This window comes from Corythoichthys intestinalis, chromosome 17 (assembly GCF_030265065.1).
Source record: "Corythoichthys intestinalis isolate RoL2023-P3 chromosome 17, ASM3026506v1, whole genome shotgun sequence".
NCBI lineage: Eukaryota > Metazoa > Chordata > Actinopteri > Syngnathiformes > Syngnathidae > Corythoichthys > Corythoichthys intestinalis.
Window position 1 is genome coordinate 17,368,637 of NC_080411.1, and position 9,374 is coordinate 17,378,010.

The window sequence follows — 9,374 nt, forward strand, 5'->3', positions numbered from 1 at the left end:
GATAATCCAGATAAAACGAAATTCAACCGATAATGCAATCCGATAATTATATACTTGATTTAGACTTCAAATGTGCGCAATCAACAGTTTTGTCAGATTCTGCTAGTTTTAAGGAGGTGTTTTTGCAGTGTAGTAATGTGATATATGTTAGGAATGGCTTACTTTTAAATGCATTTTTGTGCAACTTGTGTTTACTCCTTAAGTAATTGTTGCCAAAAGCTTACTATTACACAATGTCATTGCCATTATTTAGTTGTTGGAATTTACTACTTGTTCACATTTGATGTGGAAAAAAATAGCATTAAATTACATTTTTGCACAGTAACATTTATCTTTGTATACTTTAAAATTTTACATACGTATTTGCATAGAATTATCAGCGTGACATTATCTGTTATCGGGTGGAAGGGGCAGGTAATTATCGGTTATCGATATTGGTTGAAAAATGTATTATCGTGCATCACTACAAAAAACAGTCTTATATTCGGGCCAATACGGTAGATATATTAATTTAAAATTAAGACTTTGCCGGTAAAATGTTGTCTATAAAAGTAGTAAAGCAATAAAACTACAAAAATGAATTAAATAAACAAAAATGTGACTAGCATCTGAGAGACTGTCATTTGCTTTGCTTAGCCAAAACCACCCGAGGACAGTAGAGGCAAGATGGATATAAGTACTTTGTTCAAACCTAAGCTTTCAAAAGCGACAGCAACTACTGAGCGAGAACCAAGGATAGAAGATGTGGACCATGAAACGCTGGAGAACACCGCCAAAATGGTGAGCGGGGTTTCAGTTTGTCCCACCTAAGATGCTAATTGTAAAACAGAGTCACAACCGTGCGTACCATATTCAATGGATTGACGATCTTGGCTAAAAGAATAGTAGTCCTAAACAGCCTATTTTAGAATTCCCCTCATAAATGATGCGAAACAAAAAAAACTAGGGCTGTCAAAATTATCGCGTTAACGGGCGTTAATTAATTTTTTAAATTAATCACGTTAAAATATTTGACGCAATTAACGCAGATGTCCCGCTCAGACAGATTTAAATGACAGTACAGTGAAACGCTCACTTGTTGTGTTTTATGGGGTTTTGCCGCCCTCTGCTGGCACTTGGGTGCGACTGATTTTATAGGCTTCAGCACCCATGAGCATTGTGTAAGTAATTATTGACATCAACAATGGCGGGCTACTAGTTTATTTTTTGATTGAAAATTTTACAAATTTTATTAAAACGAAAACATTACGAGGGGTTTTAATATAAAATTTCTATAGCTTGTCCTAACATTTTTCTTTTAAGAACTACAAGTCTTTCTATTCATGGATCGCTTTAACAGAATGTTAATAATGTTAATGCCATCTTGTTGATTTATTGTTATAATAAACAAATACAGTCCTTATGTACCGTATGTTGAATGTATATATCCATCTTGTGTCTTATCTTTCCATTCCAACAATAATTTACAAAAAAATTCAGCATATTTTATAGATAGTTTGAATTGCGATTAATCGCGATTAATTACGATTAATTAATTTTTAAGCTGTAATTAACTCGATTAAAAATTTTAATCGTTTGACAGCCCTAAAAAAAAACCACTCATTCAGTCAAAAAGGATGCCGCCTCCTGTTTTGCCTGCCGCCATTCAAACTCACCACGGTGAGGATTCGTTACGCAAGTGTGTGAGTGACTGGAAAAACTTGGCATTAAATTGGATATCGACACGGAATGCAAATATCAGTCTACTTTTCTACAGAAATACGTGCGTGAGCGCGCACACCCACACGCACATACAGTAGCTGGGATGTTTGTATTTACGAGCATGAGCATACTGTATACAGTATCTTGTTCATTTTATTGCTGACACTCAGTTTCAGGGTCATCAACACATTTTGCCCCCCAAAGTCAAAGTCCGCCTATATCGGTTCGTCATTTCAGTCCAAGTGGATCGGGGAAAAAAACCAACTCATTTTATCACTTGTCTCTAGTTTTATCGCAGTTCAAATGGAATGGATGTCTGTTAAACTTGGTATGCCCCTCCCCTTTACTGTAAGTATCAACCCATTGGCTGCCATTGACTGGGAGCCAATGATCCCTCGTTCGATCGCTGCCTGACCCCCTGTCAAATTGGACACCTATCGCCGTCAATAGAACTGAAAGATCAATGTCAAGATTCACATTTGAAATGGCTTTGTTGTCTAGAACAGTCATTGGCAGTTTAAAGGCTACAAGATAATCCAGAGGTATATGGTTAGTGCAAAAAATATATATGGCGGAAAACACTTAGGTGACTTGAAGTTCTGTTCTGAGACCCCCAATTTAACCAAATTTCAAAATTGTCCTATATGCATGTGTGATACATCATTGGAAAGCTTAAAATCTCAATTTTCTGGAGGAAGAAAATTTTTGAACAGGAGGGCCTTTAAAAAAATTAAAAAATAGCAAAACTAAAAGCTCGAATGCACCTTTCTCACTGTCACTTCAGTCATGCTGTGCGTTCAGGTACAGCACACAAGACACATCCGCGACATTGGAACCCAATTCGTTACATTATTACAGAAATTATCGTTATATTATTAATCCGATTTTTATTTGTAGTTTATTTGTTTTGCTATGTGTAATTGCCATCTGTAATAGCACCAGCAGTATTTATCAAGGATTTAGTGTGGGTTTTTGAGCTGTGGAATGAATTAATGGAATTTTTATGGGAAAATCCTACTCAAAATTCGACTATTTCGACTTACAAACAAGGTCCTACAACTTCGTATGTAGAGGTATCACTGTGTGTTTTTTTTGTTTTTTTTAATTTGGGGGGGGGGAAAGGGGAAAAAGATGTCTTGTATGTATCTCTTTCCAATGCTGTAACATCTGAATACATGGAATACACCCCAAAAAATAAAAATTTGTAAACAAGCTCCACCGCTACTTCGAGGATTTTCATCCCCATTAACCGCAAAAAAACGAGGGATCCAGAAAAAGGGTTGAAAATGTCCAGAGAAGGCGAAAAAAGTCCAAAGCACAACCAAGATCAATCGATCACATTGGATTATATTTTTGTTTATGTCAAACAAAATCCTGAAATACTTTTGTTTCCTACATTGAATTTCAACATGTCAAGTTTTGACCCTGTGCTAATTGTTAACTGCTGAACTGTTAAAGTGACTAACTCCATCGAGTGATAAAGCTGAGAAGCGCAACAGAATGTAGGCTGAATTGAAGCTTTTTTTGCGGGATAATTTAATCATTTGCTGCTGACCCCCCAAAAATTGGCCAGCGTGCCGCAGTTGGCTAGCGGGCCATAGTTTGGACACCAACGCTGCGGCGCAAACACGCACTTAACTTCTATGTGCGAAGCTTCGCCTCAGCAGTCATTGAGTGACATTCACCAGGAGGGGATGCTGAACGGACTGACAGGTAATCTCCATTCATTATTGATATGCATTGCATGCATTTCATATACAATTTTAATGTATTTATTGAACGTTTTCACTATATAGACTAAGAATTTGTATCATGCGTTCACAAATTAACATGGGGTCAATTTGTGGTCAATGTATGGATTTTTATCTTTGGTAAAGTCAAAAAGATGAAGCAAAACCTCAGTGCCACCAGGAACTCATCATGGGCGGTCGCGCCGCGGGGTCGCCAGGACAACGTGACCTACGTGGACTTTTACCTCCACCGGCCGTCGGTGGCGGCGGTTTTTGCCGCGTCGTACCTGCTCATCTTCCTGCTGTGCATGCTGGGTAACGGTGTGGTTTGTTTCATGGTGCTGCGGCGCAGGGGCATGCGGACAGTGACCAACTTGTTCATCCTCAACCTTGCTGTCAGTGACTTACTGGTGGGCATCTTCTGCATGCCCACCACGCTGGTGGACAACATCATCACAGGTAAGGTACACTTTGACTTAAAATGTGCAAAGGTTTCCTAAACAATCTCTCCATCGCGGTCACCTCTAGCGGTGGGAACCTCTTGGTACCTCACGATACGATTTCTCTCCCTGGCTGCTTAACCTGTTTACAAAGTGGCAGAGACTCGAAGACCAAAGCCCCTTTCAGACTTATATCCCTCTAAATTCCCGTTTAATGTGACTCTGAATTTACCCGTGTTATGGCTTTCAGACATGGGGAAATGTACCGGGAATTTCTTGGGTTGAACATTTTCAGACTGGGCCCGTGTTGGCAGCCAACTACTAGAGGGCGGCATACACAAATCTCTACTCTGATTAGTTTAAGAGGCACAGGCCAGACTGCGGTCATAAACAAATTATTTCTCTGCGGCCCTGTAGTAAATGAACCACTGACTGGTACCGGAGTCCGTGTACCTTTCGGCCATTTTTTTTCCTTCTAATATTGGAAGACAAAAAACTGAAAATGAGCCCACTTCCGTTTTTTGTTTTTATGTGGTTACCAAAAATCGGAAAATGAATTGTTTCCCGATTAAACACTGGAAATTTGAAAATGAGCCTTTGTGCGTTTTTTCCAATACGAGCTTATTGAATTAAAATTGAAAAACAAAATACGCCTAATATGTTTTCCACCAAGTTCACTTTTGCAATGAGACATGACCTCCAAGACGATGTTCTTATTATTATATTATGCGGCTACTGCAGGGTCTTGTCTATTTATAAGAAGAAGAATATCTGCCAGGCCAAGGCTCATTTTAAAAGCGAACTTGTGGAATACAAATATTGGGAGTACAGTGATCCCTTGCTACTTCGCCCTTCAAACTTCGCACCCTCAGTCCATCGCGGATTTTTTTTTTAATTTAAAAAAAAAAAAAAACAATACCTAATGAGCTGTCCCGAGCCAATCGTGCAATCTCACGCACCCTCCCTCCCGCCCTCCCTCTCCCTGCTCTTTATTGGTGAGGCAGTGAGTGCAGCGGAGTTGCTTATCAAAAGTAACCATGATTGAGAGAAGCGGATTTCAAAGCACCACATGCGTCAATAATTAATTCATTCACTCCCAGCCGTTTCCACCAGAGCAAGGCCCTTCGCTCCCGGCCATTTTACTGAATTTTGACTGATTTTGCAAGGCCCACAGAAAATTCTGTTCTATTGCTATATAAACAAGGAACCCACCAAAAGAAAGATTAGACTCTCTTCTTTCAGCAGAAAAAAAAGTTAATATCTTTTTCCATTCTTTAAAAATCCGCATTAGAAAATAGCTTAGCTTGCGCAATTTTCCAATTTCTGATGAAAAAACTGAGAAATGGAGCTTTTTGTGAAAGCATACATTTCAAACATAATTTTGACTTATACACAGCTATATTTTGCTTTAGTTATATCCCAAACATCTGAATAATGTTTTCGTTCTACAAAATAACAAACAATAAGACAAATTGATCTTTTGATCGCGAAGTCACAATTTATTTACACATAACTAAACTATTGAACTGTTGAACTATTTGCGCACATAACAACGGGGAAGGCTCTCAGCTGCTCCCGTGGCTAATCTGATGAGTCTGGATCAAGATCGGTCGCACTTTTTTCATCATCTTCATCGTTGGTTTCAACCTCGGGCTAAGGAGGTACGCAACGTGAGCTCCGCAGAACGCATGTGGAACTTGACGCTGTTATGGACATCACCGTCTGTCTCAATAAGATAGATTTTTTTTAATCCTTCTTTGACGATGGTTTCATTTTCTTTTCAAAACACTCCTCCAGTCGTTTGCCTTTTTTTCCCCGATCGTTCTCCACATTTTTCTCAAATTCTCATGCGTCTTCACAAGACCCCACCAACTCAACCCGAGATGAGGAGATGAGTTCTTAGCAAATGCGCTACTGACCTTCAGTGGCCAGTTTTATTGCTTTGTAAAAAAAAAAAAAAAAAAAAACGCAAAAGACGTATAATTATAATTATATTTTTGGGAGCAACAGAACGAACGGCCGGGGCACCGGCGGATGACGACCGAATGGACGACCAGGAGGCCAGGCGGCGGACGACCAAGCAGAGCGACTGGGACCACCAGTGCAGCGGATAATGCCGTTCAGTCCTTGCTGCTCGCCGAGCAGAGCCCGCGCCGCCGTGCTCGGTCGCTCATGTCCCCCGCTACCCTCCAGTGTCCCGCAACTCAGCTGGAAACGCACACGGCCAAACCAGTTCCCCTACAGGAACAGAACATGCCCCAAACAATTTCCCAGGCGAACTTCGCCACGAGGCAGTGGTCACAGTGGCGGTCCTGGCGAACCACCCCATCAGTCTATCTTGATGAGACAGACGGCGATGAGGGAAAAGTTTACCCCGGCTGTCACGGCCACAACAGCATCATCTCTCAGTTCACAAGTTTAGTTATGTGTAAATAATTGTTACTTTGCTATCAAAACCTCTATTTGTCTTGTTGTTTATGTTATTTTGTAGAAGAAAAACATTATTCAGATGTTTGGGATGTCACAGTCAAAGTTATGTTTGAAATGTATGCTTTTACAAAAAGCTCAATTTTTCTGTTTTTTTTTTTCATCAGAAATTGGAAAATTGCTCAAACTAAGCTATTTTTTAAAGCTGATTTCTAAAAAAATGGAAAAAGATGAATTCATTTTTTTTTTCCTGCTGAAAGAAGCGAGTCTAATCTTTCTTATGGTGGGTTCCATGTTTATATAGCAATAGAACAGAATTTTCTGTGCGCCTTGCAAAATCAGTCAAAATCCAGTAAAACAGCCGGGAGCGAAGGGGGTTGCGCCGGTGAAAATGGCTGGGAGTGAATGAGTTAATAAAGCCAAGCATTTCTCTGCTTTATTCTTGTTTAAAAATAATTTTGTGGGACATTAACATGTTTAAAACTTATAATTATTACTTTTGAAGTGCTTAAAAAACATTTATTAAATAATAATTATATATATATATATATATATATTAGGGCTTTCAAAATTATCGCGTTAACGGGCGTTAATTAATTTTTTAAATGAATCACGTTAAAATATTTGACGCAATTAACGCAGATTTAAATGACGGTACAGTGAAACACTACTTGTTAATTGTGTTTTATGGAGTTTTGCCGCCCTCTGCTGGCGCTTGGGTGCGACTGATTTTATAGGCTTCAGCCACCCATGAGCATTGTGTAAGTAATTATTGACATCAACAATGGCGGGCTACTAGTTTATTTTTTGATTGACAATTTTCCAAATTTCATTAAAAACGAAAACATTAAGAGGGGTTTTAATATAAAATTTCTATAAATTGTACTAAAATTATCCATGGATCGCTTTAACAGAATGTTAATAATGTTAATGCCATCTTGTTGATTTATTGTTATAATAAACAAATACAGTCCTTATGTACCGTATGTTGAATGTATATATCCATCTTGTCTTGTCTTTCCATTCCAAAAATAATTTACAGAAAAATATGGCATATTTTATAGATGGTTTGAATTGCGATTAATTACGATTAATTAGTTTTTAAGCTGTAATTAACCCGATTAAAAAATTTTAATCGTTTGACAGCCCTAATATATATATATGTATTTTTTTTTTATTATACTTCGGGGAAAAAAGTGAAAAAACATGTCTTTTATATATATATAAATCTTTCCAATGACAAACACTTTGGCGTGGATGTGTTTCAAAGCATACTTACTGAAACAAAATATTGATTTTCTTTGGTTTGTGCACAGGATGGCCTTTTGGGAACACGGTCTGCAAACTAAGCGGGATGGTTCAGGGAATCTCGGTGTCGGCATCTGTCTTCACACTGGTGGCTATAGCTGTTGACAGGTGTGTCTATCATCATTAGGATCCTAGGGATATGCGATACGTACGCATTTATACGACTGCAATATGACCCAAAATGTGATGTTCACATATTTGGATGCAGATCATTATTATAATTACATTTTAAAATATATGGCCTGTAATTTTTTATATAGTTTTTTTGATAAATATTTAAAATGATAAAAATGTTCATAAATACTGAAATACACCCCGATAATAAAGTTGATAATGAATAAAATAGAATTGATGAGAAATAGTATTTTCAAAAAATCCTTTTTTTGTTTTTGTTTTAAATAGCTTTTTTTTACACTTAACACACTTAACACTTTAAAGAAAAAAAAATTATTGCAGTTTTAACTTTTTTTTTTATTGGAGCTACCTTTTTAATGAAAAGAATCAAATAGGAGAGTATGCTTCAATTGAAAAACAAAATACAGGTACTAAGTTAAGGGTTAAACTGAGGTCGACTGATTGTGGCCGTTTTATTGCGGTGTTCAGGTTCCGTTGCATCGTGTATCCTTTCAAGCAGAAGTTGACCATTGCCACGTCCAAGCGCATCATCGCCGTCATCTGGGTCCTGGCGGCGTCCATATCGTGCCCGTCGGGCGTCATGCTGCATGTAGCGCAGGAGCCCAGCGTGCGCATTGTCCTGCGGCGTCGCCAGGAAAGCCGCCCCTTCTACTGGTGCCGGGAGAACTGGCCCGGTCCAGACATGCGCAAAGTTTACACCACGGTGCTCTTTGTCAATATCTACCTTGCCCCGTTGGCTCTCATCGTCATCATGTATGCCCGCATCGGTTTGGTGCTGTTCAGAAGCTCCAAACCGTCTGCGTCCCTCCGAGGCCTCGGGCCTGGGACTGAGGCCCAGCGGGCTGTCTCCAGGAAGAAAAAACGCGTGATCGCGATGCTCCTGGTGGTGGCGCTGCTCTTCGTCCTGTCTTGGCTGCCATTGTGGACTCTGATGATGTTGAGCGACTACGCCAGACTGAGCGAGAGCCAGTACCGCGTGGTTAACATCTATCTGTACCCGCTGGCTCACTGGCTGGCCTTCTTCAACAGCAGCGTCAACCCCATCATTTATGGCTTCTTCAACGAGAACTTCCGGCGGGGTTTTCGGGCCGCCTTCAAACTTCAGCTGTGCGACGCAGTCACTGAGCACCAGAGGAGCTTTTCCCTTCGTGTCCTCCCTTTTCGGCCAGCCGACGTTGGGGGATCGGGATCGGAGAGGAATGAGCTATCTGTGTGCAAGCCAGGTGTCCGGAGACCTAAAAGGGCATTGTCGGAGACTAGGACCTGATGGCGGAGGATTGGTAAAAGGCTTGACGTTGTCATGTAAGCATCCATATTTAAGTTGCAGGGAAGCTCTGTTTTGACCATTCTTTTTTGTCAACGATGACCATAACGAAATATTTCGACGACCAACCATTTTTTTCATGACGATGACAAGACCTAACAATGTGTCTTGGGTGACTAAAACACCAATCACAGTTTTTGTCTGACGAGAGGAGAACGATACGAAAATGGGCCACAGTTTCTGTCTTACGTTCACAATGCATGATGTTTTCATATTTTGTGTCTAGTTAGCCTGCATCGTAGCCAGTGTTGTCAGTAATGCGTTAGTTAGTAACGCGTTACTGTAATCTGATTACTTTTTTCAGTAACG

At 39.7% G+C, this 9,374-nt stretch overlaps 1 protein-coding gene across 1 annotated transcript; it reads left to right on the plus strand.

Moving 5' to 3' along the window:
- The first annotated feature begins 1,112 nt into the window (after positions 1-1,112).
- LOC130905866 (neuropeptide FF receptor 2-like) lies at positions 1,113-9,107 on the plus strand. Its single transcript, XM_057819614.1, has 4 exons — positions 1,113-3,890; positions 7,615-7,714; positions 8,210-8,891; positions 9,063-9,107. The coding sequence occupies exons 1-4, from the start codon at positions 3,587-3,589 to the stop codon at positions 9,105-9,107; spliced, it is 1,131 nt and encodes a 376-aa protein (XP_057675597.1). The 5' UTR covers positions 1,113-3,586.
- Positions 9,108-9,374: the final 267 nt, after the last annotated feature.